This window comes from Tupaia chinensis, unplaced genomic scaffold, assembly GCF_000334495.1.
Source record: "Tupaia chinensis unplaced genomic scaffold, TupChi_1.0 Scaffold143599_1, whole genome shotgun sequence".
NCBI classification, from domain to species: domain Eukaryota; kingdom Metazoa; phylum Chordata; class Mammalia; order Scandentia; family Tupaiidae; genus Tupaia; species Tupaia belangeri.
The window spans coordinates 557,442-575,597 of record NW_006203445.1 but is presented as its reverse complement, the minus strand read 5'-3'; the positions used below and the strand labels follow the sequence as shown (position 1 = coordinate 575,597).

At 45.3% G+C, this 18,156-nt stretch overlaps 1 protein-coding gene across 2 annotated transcripts in view; it reads left to right on the top strand.

Moving 5' to 3' along the window:
• LRRC41 (leucine rich repeat containing 41) overlaps positions 1–18,156 on the top strand; it is a 22,720-nt gene that overhangs the window by 1,370 nt on the left and 3,194 nt on the right. Inside the window, exons 2-6 of one of the 2 annotated variants that reach the window (XM_014582426.2) lie at positions 2,715–2,801; positions 4,292–4,362; positions 11,408–12,314; positions 13,466–13,696; positions 17,564–17,824. In XM_014582426.2, the coding sequence (XP_014437912.1) occupies positions 2,715–2,801; positions 4,292–4,362; positions 11,408–12,314; positions 13,466–13,696; positions 17,564–17,824 (1,557 nt within the window). Of the gene's footprint in view, positions 1–2,714; positions 2,802–4,291; positions 4,363–11,407; positions 12,546–13,465; positions 13,697–17,563; positions 17,825–18,156 lie in introns of both variants that reach the window. The other variant, XM_014582425.2, reaches the window with a different exon arrangement.

Below are 18,156 nucleotides of genomic sequence, written 5' to 3'. Positions count from 1 at the left end.
CCGCTGGCCTTGGCCTGGCAGCTGTGAGGGAGGCCGGCCCGCCGAGGGAGCACCGGTGACCAGAGGGAGAGGGGACAGTGAGGACTTTGCGGAGCAGGCCTGGCGGCCTGGGACAAGGGAGGCCTTGGGCCCAGAGCCTTTGGATGAGGGGTGGGGTCCTGAGGCCAGGGCCCAGTCCGGCCAGGCCAGCGCAGGCCAGCAGGCCAGGCCGCGGGGGCCCTGGGGGTGGGAGAGTGGCTCAGGGCCTGTGGGAGGGGAGGAGGTGTTCCACGAGGAGGCCTTGGGGCGGGGATGGCGTCTGTCCGGAGGAAGGCCCTGGGCCCTGAGCTGGTCTGGAGTGAGGACTTGAATGCCAGCACCACACCGGGGCTTGGTTTGCATGGTAAGGACGGGCCCCTAGAGTCTAGGGGTTTGGGACACCAGAAGAGCCACAGGCCTGAGGAGGGTGGTGAGGGAGGCCCTCGTGTAGAGTGAAGCGCCCACACTGAAGAGGCCCCAGTGCCTTCCTGTAGTGGGGGGTGGGGAAGGACCTTCAAGTCCTGTGGGAGGAGTGTGCAGGCCGGTGCCAGCAGCTGAGAGAAGGAAGGGTCAGTGCAACTCGTGGGCAATGGGAGAGGAGTCTGGGTGCAGCTGAGCAGGGGCCTGGAAAAGTAGGGGGTGTGAAAGAAGGCAGGGTGGGTCTGGCTGTGTCAGCCTGGAGCTCTGGGATGTTACACCTGACCAGAAGGGGAAGTGAGTGGGTGTGGAGGCCTCAAGTTGGGAAGAAGCAGCATTAAAGGTATAGGCTGGAAGGAAGGAAGAGCCTGGCTTTAGAGGACTGAGGAAAGGAAGAGAGGAGCTGGTGGTGATGGGGGATGAGAATTCCTGTGGCTGTCAGATGGAAGCAGATTGGAGGGAAAGGGGATAAGGAACTTTCTACTTGGCCTCTTCTCCCCAAAACAATCAGTTGCCAGTGCTCCTCCCCTCTTCCCACCACTGCTGTACACACCATGCTTATTGCTTCTTGAGCCCCCACCCAAGTCGAGAGAACACAGGGGGAGGAAGAGCTCCTGTAGGCCTAGATCAGGTAAACAGTTACAGAAAAAGCTGAATCGAGAAAGATCTTTCTGAAGGGTCAAGGTAGAGATCTGCTAAGCATTGCTACTTTGGATGAAGGTCTCAATGTGGGCTAACAGCCAGGAATGGCTTTCTGGAGGTGGTGAACTAACATTGCTTTGTGTAAGGAATGGGGTGTAGGTGGGGTGAGTATAGACACAGGAAAGGGTACTGCGAGGACACTTAGTAGAATAAGGTGTATTTTACCTTGACTGTTAGGTGTGGAGTTTGGACTTTATTTTGAACGCAACAGACAGCACTGAAGGGTTTTGAAGAGGGGAGTGTGATTACCAAGAACAGGATGAAAAGAAACTAGAGACCCTGAGGACAAGGAGAGCAGTTAGGCTGTGACATAGTCTAGATGAAAGGTGATGGGGTCTATATGAGTGTAAGAGCATAGGAAATTAACACTTTCACTCAGCAGAGGCACTGAATTCATAATAACTGTACTAGATTCTTAGATACCAAGATTCAGTTATTCTGTAAGGAAAGATAAAAAGGAGATCCTGGAATGGAAGTTTTGGCATATTTCGGGATCCTTAGACTTGTGCTTGGTAGGACATAGATGATTTTGACAGGATAAAAATAATCACACCCAAAATGTATTGAGCTTATTATGGCCAGCATTATTTTAAACAGATTAAAACATAATCTCCTTTAATCTTCACAATGTCATGAGGTAGTTAGTATTACTTTCATTTTAAAATTGAGGAAACTGAGGCTTAAAGAAGTGAAATAACTTGTCCAAGGATTCATTTAAGTAAGTGGTTCAGTCAGGGTTTCATCCAGATTCGTTCAGTTCCAGAGATTAAACCCATTAACTACTATAGGGTTGTTGGAAAAATCATGATGCATTTTTGCATAGAAAAACAGGAAAAATACCTCATGACTTTTCCAGCAACCCAATATAATGACTGTCAGAGAAGTTGGCAAGAGCAGGTTTTGTATTTAAGCCATATCGAATTTAGAGCATAGAAACTAATTGTCTCTCTTTCTCATAGGAAAAGTACTAGTTCAGGGTATAGTGGTGGCCCTAAGGATAAAAGTGGTCAATCTGGAAGAATGGGAAGGGAATTAAGGAAAGGCTTAGTAAAGGACATGTGATACTTGAAACATGAGTAGTTGATATGCTGAAAGAAGAAAGAATATTCCTGTTGGAGAGAACAGCACGACAAAGGCACAGAGGGAGACAGCCACATAACATATTTACCTGAAAAAGGTAGTTCAGCATGCTAAAGTATAGGAAGCAAAAAGCAGGGAGCAGAAGTTAGTAGGGCAGATTTTGAAGGACTTTTTTTATCACATATATTCAGTAGGGCCATTTTAACACATCAATAGAATAGTTCATTATAATTGAGTAGAAGTGAATTGACCAGCTTCTAAATGAGCATGTCATCTTGTTTTGTGGGATTATTTCACCTTGCTTCTGAAATTCCAGCTGCCAACTGAGTGACTGAAGATAAGTGAACCAGGGTTTGGAATAGATTTAGATTAGCTTCTACAGGCTCCATTTGTCAAATGAGAAGTTTACCACTCCATTTTCCTTTCCAATAGAATAAATCATGCTTGGAACCCTGGGGGGTGGGGGGAAAGTAAACTTTGTGTTTTGGTTTTTGTAGCCCTCCCAGGCCCAATACTTCAAAGCATCTTACCTCTGCTCAATATATATTACTTGGAGAGGATTGAGGAAACTGCCCTCAAAAAAGGTAAGTATATTTTTGTCTCTTTCTCAGTGATTATGAGCAAGGCTCCATGATGTTCTTCAGGTAAATATTACACCTGATTTCTCGTAGAACTTCATGCCTTTCAGAAAGTACCCTCACACCTACCTTATTATCTGACTCCTCACAAGTGTCCTTTGAAACACAAAAGCAAATATATGATCCCTATTATACTGGTAAAAGTGAGAAACAGGCACACCATAATTAATAGCAAAGCTATAACTAGAACCCAGATCTTCTGAATTTTAGCTTTTCTTCTTATTTTTTAAATATTTTTTCCATAGGGCAGGTGCACTCACAGGATAGAGACAGAGAGCAAATGAGAAATATTCCCAAGGGAGGATGGCTACTCCACAATCCCTTCATATCCATTCTCCTCTTAGGATTTTGGGCATGCATCCACATGTGCCTGGCATATTTTTCAAGCTTCCAGGTCCAAGACTCGAATTGCCGTCAGCCATGTAGAATTCAGTGCCTTAACCACCTGTTGCCCCTATGCCCCTGCCCCCTTTTTAATTACTAAAAGTTGTATAAGCTCACCAGGGAAAGAACACTGCCCCATGAGGTGTGGTCACTCCATTTCTCCCTCTGTCAGGACTTTAGGCATGCATGCACAAATGCCTGGTATGTTTCTCAAGCTCCGGGGACCAGGACTCAAACAGTGGTCAGCCATGTGAGATCTTACTGCCTTAACCACAGGCTACAGGGCAGCCCTAAATTTTAGTGTTTCTGTTTTATCAAGCTGCCTTCCCTCATTTGACACATCTGTTAGTAGCTAAATTCTACCTGTACCTGATGTGCCAAGCACAGTCCTAGGCACTTTACACAGAGCAACTTATTCATTTAGTCCTTTAAACCACCCTATGAAATATTGGGTTGTTGGGAAAGTCAGTAATGCATTTTTGCATCGAAAAACAGAAAAACACATCATGACTTTCCTGACAACCTAATAGCTATTATTAACTATATATATATATTTTTTTTTTGAGAGGTTTTTTCTATAGGGCGCGTGCACTTGCCAGACAGAGAGAGACAGAGAGACAGAAAGCGAGAAATCACCCCCCAGGGGGTATGGCCATGCCGCAATCCCTTCTCCTCTATTCTCCTCTCGGGATCTTGGGCACACACGCACACGCGCCCGGCATCAGTTTAAGCCACCGGTTCTGGGACACAAACCGCAGTCGACTACATGGGAGTCCAGCGACATAGCCATTACACTAACTGCTGGTCCCATTATTAACTATATTTTATGAATGAGGAAACTGAGGTACAGAGAAATTAAGTAACTTTCCAAGGTTTCACAGCTAGAATATAATTTGCTGGTACTCAAACCCAAGCAATCTGCCTTTAGAGCTAATGCTCTGAACCAGTCTGTCATATTGTCCCTATGAACCCAGAGAACAACACGAAAGGCTGATGTACTTTATTCATGGTGACCAATAAGCAGCAAAGTAAGTGTGATATTTCTCCTACAGGCCTCTCTACTCAGGCTATCTGGCGCCGACTCTGGGATGAGCTGATGAAGACAAGGCCTTCCAGTTTGGAAGTAAGTTAAGAACCACGCAGAACTCTGGCCTGATGTTGCACAGTGAAAGCAGGAATAGTACACAAACTGAGTAAAGTGCAGGGGCCAGATGGCATGGATCTGAGAGGAGGGCTCTGGTGGCTTGTCACAGATTTTGGCCCATTTGACTTTTTTTTTTTTTTTCTTTTTCATTTGTCTTTTTTTTTTTTTTCTTTTTTTTTTTTTGAGAGATTTTCACTGTAGGGCGCGTGCACTCGCCAAACAGACAGACAGACAGAGAGAGACATAGAGACAGAAAGCGAGAAATCACCCCCCAGGGGGGATGGTCACGCCACAATCCCTTCTCCTCCATTCTCCTCTCAGGATCTTGGGCACACACGCACACGCGCCCGGCCTGAGTTTTAAGCCACCGGGTCCGGGACATGAACCGCGGTCGACTACGTGGGAGTCCAGCGACATAGCCATTACGCCAACTGCTGGTTCCCGCCCATTTGACTTTTGTCATTCACTTGCTTGCTCACCATGTTTGCAGGGTACACAGAACAGGGAAGGATAGTGATCACATGGATAGCAAAGCCAGAATTCCTAGAGTTCTTGACAGAGTTGGCAGAGTAGTCAAGTCTAACAAAATGAAATTTAACAAAATAAACCAACTCTTCATTGAGTCTAAAAAATTCCAGTGGCATGGCTTCAGAGTAGGGTGTGGAGGGGCCTGTCTTAGCAGTAGCTAATTAAGAAAAAAAAAAAAAAAAAGATTAAGGGGGATTTAACTCACAATGTGCTGAAGTCACTAATAATGACGGTCCTATGAGCTGTGTGAATGAAATGTAGATATAACATAAACTGAAGGACAGTCGTCCCCTGGCTTTGCAGTGGTCAGCTGCCTCTGTAGTGTAGAAAAAGAAGTCAAAGCCACAAAATGTGAGTCACATTTGGAAGACTGAAGATGTTTTTCTGAAAAATAGAAGAGATGAACTGTCTTGAAATATATGAGTAGTTGTCACATTAAAAGAGGGAGTAGGACTTGTTCAGGATGGAAGCTAAAGGAGGATACATTTTGCTAAATTGAGTGTAAAACTTTTAAACTCTGGATAAAACAAGCTAATTCCAGGGGTAATAGATTTCCTATCACTAAGTATTCAAATAAGAGTCTGGATAACTGTTCGACACAATGATGTATAGGGAGTTCAGCATTATAAAAGGGGTTGGACAAGCTTATTTTCAGGACTTCTTTTAGCCTTGAGATTCCAGTATTTACTGATTGATAGAGAATTCATTGGAGCTCTCATTTAAGCACAATTTCTTCAGCTGCTTCATAATTAGATGACAGCATAAATTTAGTTCAACATTTATTAAGACTTACCACAAATCTTCTACTATATATCAAAAGTACAGAAATAATCCCTAATCCCCCCTTTTCTTAATGCCAGAGGGTACATGTGCATAAGATGGAGAGAGCACCTCCCTCTCACCCCCTTTTTCCTCCAGTTCTCTATTCCATCAGAATCCTGGGTACCTGCACATGCCAGCATTTGTTTCAAGCTGACAGGGTCAGGACTTGAATCCTGGTCAGACATGTGAGATTTGACTTCCTCTGTACAGCGCCTAACTGCTGCACTGAGAGGCCAGCCCAGTCACTAATCTTGAAGACTACCAGTTTAATTGGAAAATCTACAAATAGTTCGCATATGATAGGATATGTAGTTTGATAGAAAATAGCAAGGAGATTGAAGGAGAAAGGAACAAGAAAATCTTTCCTAGGAAGTAGTATTTGGACTGCGCTTTATATGGTGAATAAGCCAAATGATTGAAAAAATAAAAAGTTATCAGGAATCAGAGGTTTAATTTCTGGGACACATTGAGTTCAGTAACGTTCAGCCCCATATCCTTCAGTTTTTCCACTTCCGGATCTGGACTGCAACCCTTGGAGTTCAGGATGAGGACACTGAAGCCCAATAAAATCCTCCCACGCTACGCCTTAGGAGGAGGAGAAGTGGATGCAAGAATATTAGAATACAGTTATGGCTTCTTGCCATCTTTTAAAGTTTATTTCTTCCATGAGAGAGAAAGAGAAGATAGATACCCTCATCAAGGTCTCACACTGTGATCCTCCCTCCAGCCTTCCTAGTCTGCCAGAATTGCAGGAAAGTGTATGCACACCCAGCACACACAGGTCAACTCAGAAAGTGAGCCCCAATCTTCCATATGGATCCACCATTGTAGAGTGGCACACTACCAATACGCCACCATGGCTGACCTCTGCATTTTCAAAGATTCATTTTGTCCCAGTTTCTCAAGCAGTATGGTCGACCATCAGCAGGTGATAAAGATTATAGTAACTTTCTCTTGGAAAAGGCTTGCTTTTCCAATATCATCTGCAGCTTCCTGGAAAAGAATGTTCAGTATTCTGTTTTCTTGGCTCAAAGCTTTTCAGTACACTTAAGAGGCCTCATGCTTGGTGGCTCAGTAGTCTCTTAGGGAGGGGACCTGATTTGGAACATATCTATTCCAAGGGGTGTCTCCCTCTGCTTCCTACTTTTGTAGCAGTAAACTTTACCTCACTCATAATTCAGAGACATTTACTGAGTGTATGCTCAATTCTAGGCACTGTGCCAAGTTGTAAGCATACAACAGTGAGCAATATAGATCTAGTTTCAGATTGCTTATAAAGCAATAGTGTTTCAAACTGTGTAGTATTAATGTGTACAAAGAGAATGGGGAAATGAAGGGTTATTTTTAATAAATGGTTCTCTAGCAACTGGTTAACCACTTGGAAAAAATAAAATTAGAGCCTTTATAATATACTCAATATCTATATGGATTGAAGATTAAATCACAAAAAATAAAAGCAGTAAAACAGTATAAATGTGACTTGATATCTAATCTAAGGATGGAGAGAGTACTAGTTATTAAATAGATGGAACCAGAAAATATTGACTATTCAACCACACAAAATGCTAACACCATAAATAATTTTTAAAGATAAATTAACTGGGAAAGATTTGCAGTAACATTTACAAAACAAAGGGACACAGAAAGAAAAAGATGAACATCCCAGTAGAATAAAATGAGTAAAGATTTATTTGGATATCATGAAACATAGAAATCTCCAGTAAAGTGAAAAATGTGCGATACCATTAATAATGAAAAATGGAAAAGTCGGGATCAGCAGATGGTATGATGGTTAAAGTACTGGACTCCCAAATGGCCAACTGCAGTTCAAGTCCCAGACCTTGCAGCTTCAAAATCATAACAGGCGCATGTGCGTGCATGCCCAAAGTCCCAAGAGGAGAATGGAGAATGGAGGAGAAAGGATTGCAGTGTGGCTATCCCCCCTGGGGGTGATTTCTCACTTTCTCTTTTTCTTTGTCTCTCTCTAACAAACACATATGCCCAATGGCAAAAAACTAAAAAAAAAAAAAAATGGGTGTAAATTTTTTTTCTTAGTGAAGTTTTGCTTTTTTTAATTTTTTTTTTTTTTTGAGAGGTTTTTGCTATAGGGCGTGTTCGCTCACCAGAGAGACAGGGGGATATCCCCAGGGGGATAGCCATACCGCAATCTTTTCTCCTCTGTTCTCCTCTCAGGATCTTGGGCACACACGCCCAGCACGAGTTTAAGCCCCTTGGTCTGAGACTCAAACTGTGGTTGACCATGTGGGAGTCCAGTGACATAGCCATTATGCCCACTGCTATTTAAAAGGTAATCCCAAAGGTTGTCCAGAGGTGGGTGAAACTTGCATTTTAATATGCTGGGGTGAGCTGGCAAGTGGCATGGTGGTTAAGGGCACTGGACTCCCACATGGCTGACTGCAGTTCAAGTCCTAGACCTGGCAACTTGCTTTCTCAAGTTCCCTCCCTCTCTCTCTCACCCCCTCTCCCCCCCCCATCCCTCTCTCTGGTCAAATTAAAATAAACAAATAAATAAAGTTTAAAAAAAAAGTCCAGCAAGAAATCATTCCCCAGGGGGAGATAGCCACCCTGCAGTCCCTTCTCTATTCTCCTTTCAGGATTTTGGGCACATATGCACACGCACCCGGCTGGGTTTCAAGCTGCTGGGTCTGTGACTCCAACTGCAGTCGACTACATGGGAATCCAGCAATAAAATCATTATGTCATCTGCTGGTCCCTGAGGTTTTTTGTTTGTTTTTAATTGCCAGAGGATATGTACACTTGCCAGAGTGTGCATGTATGTGAGTAGTGGGGAGCGGGGAAGTGAACCCCCAATGAAGCATGGTCACACTCCAATTTCTCATCCTCCATCTCTTCATCTTACTGGGATTTTGGGAACACATGTACATGTGCCTGGCGTGCTTTTCAAGCTGCCAGGGCCAGGATTTGAACCGCAGTTGACCATGTGGGATATAGTTCTCTTAACCCCTAGGCTATGGAACTGGCCTTGGAGGTTTTAAAAAATAAAGCTGTGTATGAATCAGCCAGTTGTTAAGGTGACTGGATCCTACATGACTGACTGAACAGTTCAAGTCCCGGATCCTGTGGCCTGAAAAACAAGCTGGGCATGTGTGTGTGCATGCCCCAAGTCCTGACAGAATAGAAGGGATTCCTGTGTGGCCATTCCCCGGGGAATGATTTTTCACTCTCCTTCTCTGTCTATCTCTCCCCAGTGAACAAATGTACCCTAAAAATAAACAAATAAATAAAGTTGTGCAGATCTTACCTTGGATGTAATATGCAGAATCACCAACTCTGGGTACTTGGCATATGGATTTTGAAAAAATAAAAAGCTCCATAGGAAAATCTAACGTGCACTAAAGGTTGAAAATCAGAGTTCTACTGGGACCAGCAGTTGGCATAATGGCTATGTCACTGGACTCCCATGTAGTTGACCTCAGTTTGAGTCCCACACCTGGTGACTTAAACGCCGGGCACATGTGCATGCACGCCCAAGATCCTGAGATAAAAATGGAAGAGAAGGGATTGCAGCATGGCCATCCCCCCTGGAGGGTGATTTCTCACTTTCTGTCTCTTTGTCTCTGTCTTTCTGGCGAGCACACGCGCGCTATAGCAAAAACCTCTCACAAAAAAAAAAAAAAAATCAGAGTTCTAACTGCATCAAAATAGTCTGATACATGTGTATTATTCATATCAGAATTCCATATCCTTCAAAGTAAATAACTGTTGCCTTGGAGAAAATAAATATTCCTGATCCCCTAAGAATTTCTAATCTGGTTGGGACATGTATACAAGCAAAGAAACAACACCGTGAGACTGTAGCAGCATTTTAGACTTGAGTAGTCAGTGTCAGAAGGGTCCCAATAAGAAACAGCCCCAAAGTGGTAAGTCCTTTTCATGAAATAATCCAGCAATGGAGAACGCTTCTGGCAGATGTAGGAAAAGACACAGAAGGCAGGTATGGGTCAGTGTGGTGGCCAGTTTGGCCAGAGCAAACGTTCACATGAGCAAGAAGTAGGAAGTAAGCTTCTCATGTAGGCAGAAGCCATATTGAAGTGCTTTGTTTCCAGACTGAAGAATTTCAGAATAACTCTAAGCAGTGGGAAAGTTTTGTTTTTTGAACTTTTGCTATATGATGCATGCACTCACTAGAGAGAGTGAAAAGGTACCCCCAGGAGCGATGGCTGCACGGCAATCTCTTCTCTTTTTCCCTTCTTGGGATTCTGGACATGGAAGCACATGCATCATCAGTGGGCCTTGTGGGATCCAGTCACTTTTTTTTTTTGAGAGAGAGTTTTTTGTTTTTTGTTTTTTCTATAGAGTGTGAGCGCTCGCCAAACAGAGACAGAAAGCAAGAAATCAACCCCCAGGGGGATGGCCATGCCACAATTCCTTCTCCTCCATTCTCCTCTCGGGATCTTGGGCACGCACGCACGCACATGCGCCTGGCATGAGTTTTTAAGCCACCGGGTCCAGGACTTGAACTGCAGTCGACTACATGGGAGTCCAGCGACATAGCCATTACGCTAACTGCTGGTCCCGGATCCAGTCACTTTTACCACCATGCTACTGGCTGGCTTGCCATTGGACTTTTTTTTTTTTTCCTTTTTAAGAATTATTTCTTGGGAACCAGCAGTTAAGAATGGAGGAGAAGGGATTGTGGCGTGACCATCCCCCCTGGGGGGTGATTTCTCGCTTTCTGTCTCTATGTCTCTCTCTGTCTGTCTGGCGAGCGCACGTGCCCTATAGCAGAAACCTCTCAAAAAAAAAAAGAATTATTTCTTTAATTTTATTTATTCATTTATTTATTTTTAATTTGACCAGAGAGAGAGACAGAGGGAAAAATAAAGAGGGAGGGTAAGTGAGAAAGCAAGCCACCAGGTCCAGGACTCGAACCATGTGGGAGTGTCTAGCACCTTAACCACCATGCCACCCACTGGTCCCCATAGTTTTACTATTTCTTTTTTAAGAATTGTTTTATTTAACTTTATTTACTTGTTTTTTAATTTGACCAGAGAGGGAGAGAGAGAAAGTGAGAAAGCAAGCCACCTGGAGGACCAGGACTTGAACTGCAGTCGACCATGTGGGAGTCAAGCACACCCAACCACCACGCCATCTGCTGGCCCCAATTCTTACTATTTTTTAGCATGACCAGAAAGAGACAGAGCAAGGAAAAATGCAAAAGCAAGCTGCTAGGTCCAGAACTTGGACAATGGTCAGTCACATGGGAGTTCAGTATCTTAACCACCATGCCACCCTCTGGTCCCAGTGCCTATTTTCTTACCTATAATATGGGCCTAATAATACATATCCCCACCCAAAATATGAAGATTAAGTAAATTATTTACAGGGGCTGGATGGTGGCATAGGAGTAAATACTGACCCACTTGGGAAGGTTCCAGGTTTGTGTCTGGAGACCTCCCTCAGTATGCCAGGCACATATGCCATGATCTGGAGCAGGCTGGGCATGGATCACAGTGTCAAGACCCTGTTGAAGAGTGTTCTCTCTTTTGCTCATGGAAAAAATAAACTTTAAACAGATTGTTGCCTGGCTCAGGAAATAATTCGCTTTTGCAAGGGTTGGGGGTAATAGGGATAAGTTTCTTGGTTAGCACTCCTTAGTATCATGGCTGTCTGGCATGTTATCTGCTTTCAGAGTGTGACCTGTTGGCGAGCCAAGTTTATGGAAGCCTTTTTTTCCCATGTTCTACGTGGGACCATTGATGTGTCTTCCGACAGACGACTTTGTGACCAGCGCTTCTCACCTCTCCTGCACAGCTCCCGCCATGTCCGCCAGCTCACCATCTGCAACATGCTACAGGGTGCAACCGAGCTGGTGGCTGAGCCCAACCGCAGGGTGCTGGAGACCCTGGCCAGTTCTTTGCACACCCTTAAATTCCGCCACCTGCTATTCTCTGATGTGGCTGCCCAGCAGTCACTTCGACAGCTGTTGCATCAGCTCATTCACCATGGGGCTGTCAGTCAAGTGTCGCTGTACTCCTGGCCTGTGCCCGAGTCAGCCTTGTTCATCCTTATCCTCACCATGAGTGCTGGCTTCTGGCAGCCAGGCCCTGGTGGGCCACCCTGTCGCCTCTGTGGAGAGGTTTCTCGAGGCCGGGCCCCATCCCGAGATGAAGGGTCCCTCTTGTTGGGTTCGCGCCGGCCTCGCCGGGATGCTGCTGAGCGATGTGCCGCAGCCCTCATGGCTAGCCGGCGAAAGAATGAAGCCAAGCAGGTGCCGGGAGCTGCACCTGCCACTCGGGTTACACGCCGAAGTACCCAGGAGAGCCTGACAGTAGGCGGGACAGACCCTAAGAAGGAGCCGCACCCTCCAGCCACCTCTCATGAGGCTCCTGGCACCAAGAGGCCACCCTCAGCTCCAGCTGCCACCTCCTCTGCCTCCTCGTCCACATCCTCATCCAAACGGGCTCCAGCAAACTCAGCCCCACAGCCTAAGCCCCTAAAGCGTTTCAAGCGAGCTGCTGGGAAGAAGGGTGCTCGCACTCGTCAGGGGTCTGGTGCAGAGTCTGAAGACCTATATGACTTTGTTTTTATTGTGGCTGGTGAGAAAGAGGATGGTGAGGAGATGGAAATAGGGGAAGTGGCTTGTGGAGCTTTGGATGGATCAGATCCCAGCTGCCTGGGGCTTCCAGCACTAGAGGCCTCCCAGCGATTCCGTAGCATCTCCACTTTGGAGTTGTTCACAGTTCCACTCTCCACGGAGGCAGCTCTGACACTATGCCACCTGCTGAGCTCCTGGGTGTCTCTGGAGAGCCTCACACTCTCCTACAATGGTGAGCACCCTAGAGGGGCAGGGGCTGGGCTTTTATCTCCCCAGAGCACCAGCTGTGTGCCTAATTCTGGAGGGGGGGCGGGGAGGGATGTTGGCAGGGAGAGATTTGAGGATATGACCAGGCAGCTGGAGATGTGGCCGTGTATTGGCACACACAAAAGAAGTAGTCTCTGAGGTGCAGGAGAAAGGAAGAAAGGTCTCTAGGCCCAATTAATTGTTGGAGACAGGTTTCTGAGGGACAATGATACAAGTCAGTTGCAGCTTGAATATGCACTTTTTGATATGGGAGACCATTCAAGGGCAGGTGGGAGCATAGTTTATGCAGTCAGAACGGGTTGGGTCACACTAGTCATCAGAGCAGCTGTCCACACAAGGAGGGGTGGGACACAATTTTAACCAGACCAGCAACCTACAGGCAGTATTTCTCACCTGCTTGGGCCCAGCTAGCAAAACTTCAACTCTACTAAATCCATCAATCTGCCTACATTGCTGGACACTGCTAGGGGGGAAAAATCACACAGTTGTGCAGGTTAGTGCTGCTATTCATTCATGGTCATCAACTTTATAAGAACTCTTACTGTGTGTGTCGTATCCGTTCCCCATTCTTACTCTACCATTTCAAAAACCTTTCTCAGATGCCCTCGCCTACTTAACAGGGAAAACAGAAGTCATCACACATAAATACTTATTGTTAACCAATCTGTTAACACTCTTAACACCTGCACTTATCCTTTTCTCTACCACAGTGGAAGGGATCACCATCCTATCTAAAGCTAATCCTTCCACCTGTGCTCTGGATCCATACCTCCCACCTTAGGGAAGCTTGTTTCTCAATGCATTAGTACTAAAATGCAAGTACTAATTTTTATATACTGCTTGGTTTGTCTGGCATATTTTATGTATTCTTGTTTATTATGGCTGGTGAGAAAGAGGATGGTGAGGAGATGGAAATAGGGGAAGTGGCTTGTGGAGCTTTGGATGGATCAGATCCCAGCTGCCTGGGGCTTCCAGCACTAGAGGCCTCCCAGCGATTCCGTAGCATCTCCACTTTGGAGTTGTTCACAGTTCCACTCTCCACGGAGGCAGCTCTGACACTATGCCACCTGCTGAGCTCCTGGGTGTCTCTGGAGAGCCTCACACTCTCCTACAATGGTGAGCACCCTAGAGGGGCAGGGGCTGGGCTTTTATCTCCCCAGAGCACCAGCTGTGTGCCTAATTCTGGAGGGGGGGCGGGGAGGGATGTTGGCAGGGAGAGATTTGAGGATATGACCAGGCAGCTGGAGATGTGGCCGTGTATTGGCACACACAAAAGAAGTAGTCTCTGAGGTGCAGGAGAAAGGAAGAAAGGTCTCTAGGCCCAATTAATTGTTGGAGACAGGTTTCTGAGGGACAATGATACAAGTCAGTTGCAGCTTGAATATGCACTTTTTGATATGGGAGACCATTCAAGGGCAGGTGGGAGCATAGTTTATGCAGTCAGAACGGGTTGGGTCACACTAGTCATCAGAGCAGCTGTCCACACAAGGAGGGGTGGGACACAATTTTAACCAGACCAGCAACCTACAGGCAGTATTTCTCACCTGCTTGGGCCCAGCTAGCAAAACTTCAACTCTACTAAATCCATCAATCTGCCTACATTGCTGGACACTGCTAGGGGGGAAAAATCACACAGTTGTGCAGGTTAGTGCTGCTATTCATTCGTGGTCATCAACTTTATAAGAACTCTTACTGTGTGTGTCGTATCCGTTCCCCATTCTTACTCTACCATTTCAAAAACCTTTCTCAGATGCCCTCGCCTACTTAACAGGGAAAACAGAAGTCATCACACATAAATACTTATTGTTAACCAATCTGTTAACACTCTTAACACCTGCACTTATCCTTTTCTCTACCACAGTGGAAGGGATCACCATCCTATCTAAAGCTAATCCTTCCACCTGTGCTCTGGATCCATACCTCCCACCTTAGGGAAGCTTGTTTCTCAATGCATTAGTACTAAAATGCAAGTACTAATTTTTATATACTGCTTGGTTTATCTGGCATATTTTATGTATTCTTGATATACCAACAATGTATCAGACCCTATGAGTTCAAGTAACTTACCAAGGGTACCCTAACTGTAAAATTGTAGAGTCAGGATTCAAACCCAGACAACCTGACTTGAGAATCCATGCAAAGAAAAAACACTATTTATGCTGCCTCCCTACTCTCTCACCAGCATTTAAAGATTACATCACCACCACTACCACCACCCTCTCCCATATTGACCATCTTACTCTCCCGCTCTTCACAAACTTAATCATCTGTGCTATTTGCTTCTCATTTACACCCTTGTCACTGCATTGAAAAGGAACTAGGTCCTCCTGTTACTAAATCCAGAGTATACTGTTCAGTCCTCATCTTACATTAACTCTGAATGCCATTTACAGTTCTTTGTGAAATACTTCTCCCTCAAAACTCTTTTTTCTTCTCCCTCTCTGGACATTACTTACCTCTTACTATTGTGAATTCCTTGCTCTCCCACCTTACACTCTTCCTGATAATGTAATCCATCCTCTATGGCTTCAGAGGTCAATTATGCTGAAGGCTACCCATTCAGTGACTGCCCAGATCTTTCTTGGGAATTTCCAGACCAGTTTATCTAACTGCTAGACATCATTCACTTAATAACCTGTAAACCTGAATGCACCCTCTTCACTCTATACTGATGTTTCTGTTCTACAGTGACGTCAGTTGATTCCTGTGCCCAAAGAACCATGGATTCTCTTATAACATTCAAGAGGTCTTCAAAAACTTCCTGGAAAATGCATGGCTGTTTTTTCTTGTTTGTTTGTTTAAGTTTATTTCTTCCATGAGTGAGAGACAGTGCATCCAAAAGGGTCTTAGTGCCACAATCTATTCCCAGCCAGCCCGTTTATGGGCATATATGTGCCCAGCGTACTCAGGGAGGTCTCTGGACATAAACCTGGAATGTAAGCATATGGGTCAGCCTTGCAAAGCAAGTATTACTGTTGCACCATCAGGCCCCCAAAATGCTTTATAAAGATATTACACATGGATGTCAGCATTTTTGCAACAATATAAACCTGAAATTTAATCCTATTTTCCATGAACTTCTTGAAGTCCTCCAGCATACCACAGATCTGTTCATCTCTACATCCTAATTCAGATTGCCCTTACTCTTTTCCTGGATTGTTTTTTGGCTCCATACCATATCATCCATATCTGCACTGTAGTTCTTACATTCTTTCAGAAATGTAGACCTGACCCATTCATCTAAAAGCCCTTCAGTGCTCCCTGTCACACTTCATTTCTTCCGTGAGCAACCACACTCCCTCCATGGTAGTCCAGCCATGTACCAGTCCCCTTCCTCTACACCTCAACCCTGTGAGATCCTGTGCTTTGTATGTTTCAGGCTGACTGGGCTGGGGACTTGAAGCAGTTGTCATGTGGGGCCTGGCTTTCTGAACAGAGCTTGCTGTTTTTCATGGAGTTGATCCCCAATAGGGTCTTTTTTTTTTTTTTTTTTTTTTTTTTTTTTTTTTTTTGGTGGTTGGTTTTTTTTTTTTTTTTTTTTTTTTCGCTATCAGACAGAGACATAGAGACAGAAAGCGAGAAATCACCCCCCAGGGGAGATGGTCACGCCGCAATCCCTTCTCCTCCATTCTCCTCTCGGGATCTTGGGCACGCACGCACACGCGCTCGGTGTGAGATTTAAGCCACCGGGTCCAAGACGCAAACCGCGGTCGACTACGTGGGAGTGCAGCGACATAGCCATTACGCTAACTGCTGGTTCCCCCCAATAGGGTCTTGATGACATTCTCTGCCCCTAGCCTTCAGCCAGCCCTGGCTCCTGGGCAAGCTTGTGCTCAGATTACTCAGGGAGGGTTCCAGACTTGCACAGTCCTACATGGACTGCCCCACAGAGCATCACACTTTACTACTGTGCCACCACCTGACTCCACTGTACTTAACTTTACCTCGTTCATGTTCTCATCTTCTAGTCATATCTTTAATACTCCTGCCCCCTATACTTTACACATTAGCAATGCTGACTATATTCCACTTACAATTGGTCACTCTTCTCATTCAAGCCCCTAGGTGCCAAGTTTGTTCTGATACACTACTCCCTCTCTTTAAGAATGCCCTTTGTGTTCTTTAGGACTCAATTACAAAGATTTTACTGATGTAAACTGGATTAAGCGTTAGGTATCCCTTGTACTTACGTACTACTCTACTTTTCCAGTTCCCATCAGGTTCTCACGAGGCTGTATAGGGCAAGAGAAGCATGTGGTGCTTACTAGTGTGAAGCAAAATTTTAGTAGATGCTAGATAGTTTAGTTGAATAAGTCTAGGAGCCTGCAGTCCAAAGGGAGTTGAGGGAATAGGTTCTAAGGAACTATGTCTGTGGTATTAAGCTTCTGCCATTTCCTTTCTTGATCCTACTACTCTTCAATGGGATGTGGTTGTCACATTCTCTATGGGATCAGTGTCTCTATTTTCAGGTGTTCCCCAAGATCTGCAGATGAAACCATCTCTACAACACAGCTTTCAGGACCTTCTACAAAGACTCCACTGCCCTGCCATCTATGGCTCTCTTTCCTAAGCCCACATCTAAGCAGTCAAGCCTCTGCAACTCTCTTGTGACCTGTAACTGTCATCTATTCAGAATATTTTTTAAGGCCCAGCTTCTTCAGGAAGCTACTCAGCACCCAGAACTTGAGGCCTCTGCTGCTTTCTGGGCCTGTCATTCATCTGGTAGCCGCACAATGCCCTGCTGCATCCTATCTTGCATACTATTATTGCCCCAAACCACTGCTTCCTAAGGGCATGACCCCTGTAGTAGTCAGTAGTTTACTGGTAACCTGAAGAAAAAGCAATACTGGGTGAATAGTCTAAAACATGTTTCTAAATAATCATCTGATCCAAAGCTCGAGATTCAGTAATAATGTTTGGAGTTGTCACTCTCACCCATTGACATTCCCACATGACTGACTTAATCTCTCTTTTCTACCATAGGACTGGGCTCTAACATCTTTCGCCTATTGGATAGCCTGCGGGCCCTGTCAGGCCAGGCTGGATGCCGCCTCCGTGCCCTGCATCTCAGTGACCTGTTCTCACCACTGCCCATCCTGGAGCTGACACGCGCCATCGTGCGAGCCCTGCCCCTGCTGCGAGTCCTCTCTATTCGTGTTGATCACCCAAGCCAGCGGGACAACCCTGCTGTGCCAGGGAATGCAGGGCCCCCTAGCCACATAGTTGGGGATGAGGAGATACCAGGTGAAGCATTGTGTTTATGCCTGTGTGTTATCTTCACAAATGTGCAGATGCAGTTGTGTGGTAAGGAGAGGATGTGATGTCACTCATTCCCAGCTTATCTGGAATCTATTCTGTTAGACTATGCCATTCTTTAAGATAACCTTGACCTGGGGCCAACAGGTGGTGTGGAGATTAAGGTGGTTGGATCCCAGTGCCATTCCAGTCCCAGACTCAGTAGCTTGAAGTTATACCAAGGTGTGTGTGTGCGCGAGTATGCTCAAAATCCAAAAAGGAGACTGGAGAAGGGCTCACAATGTGGTCATACCCCCTTAGGGGGATGATTTCTCTTTCCC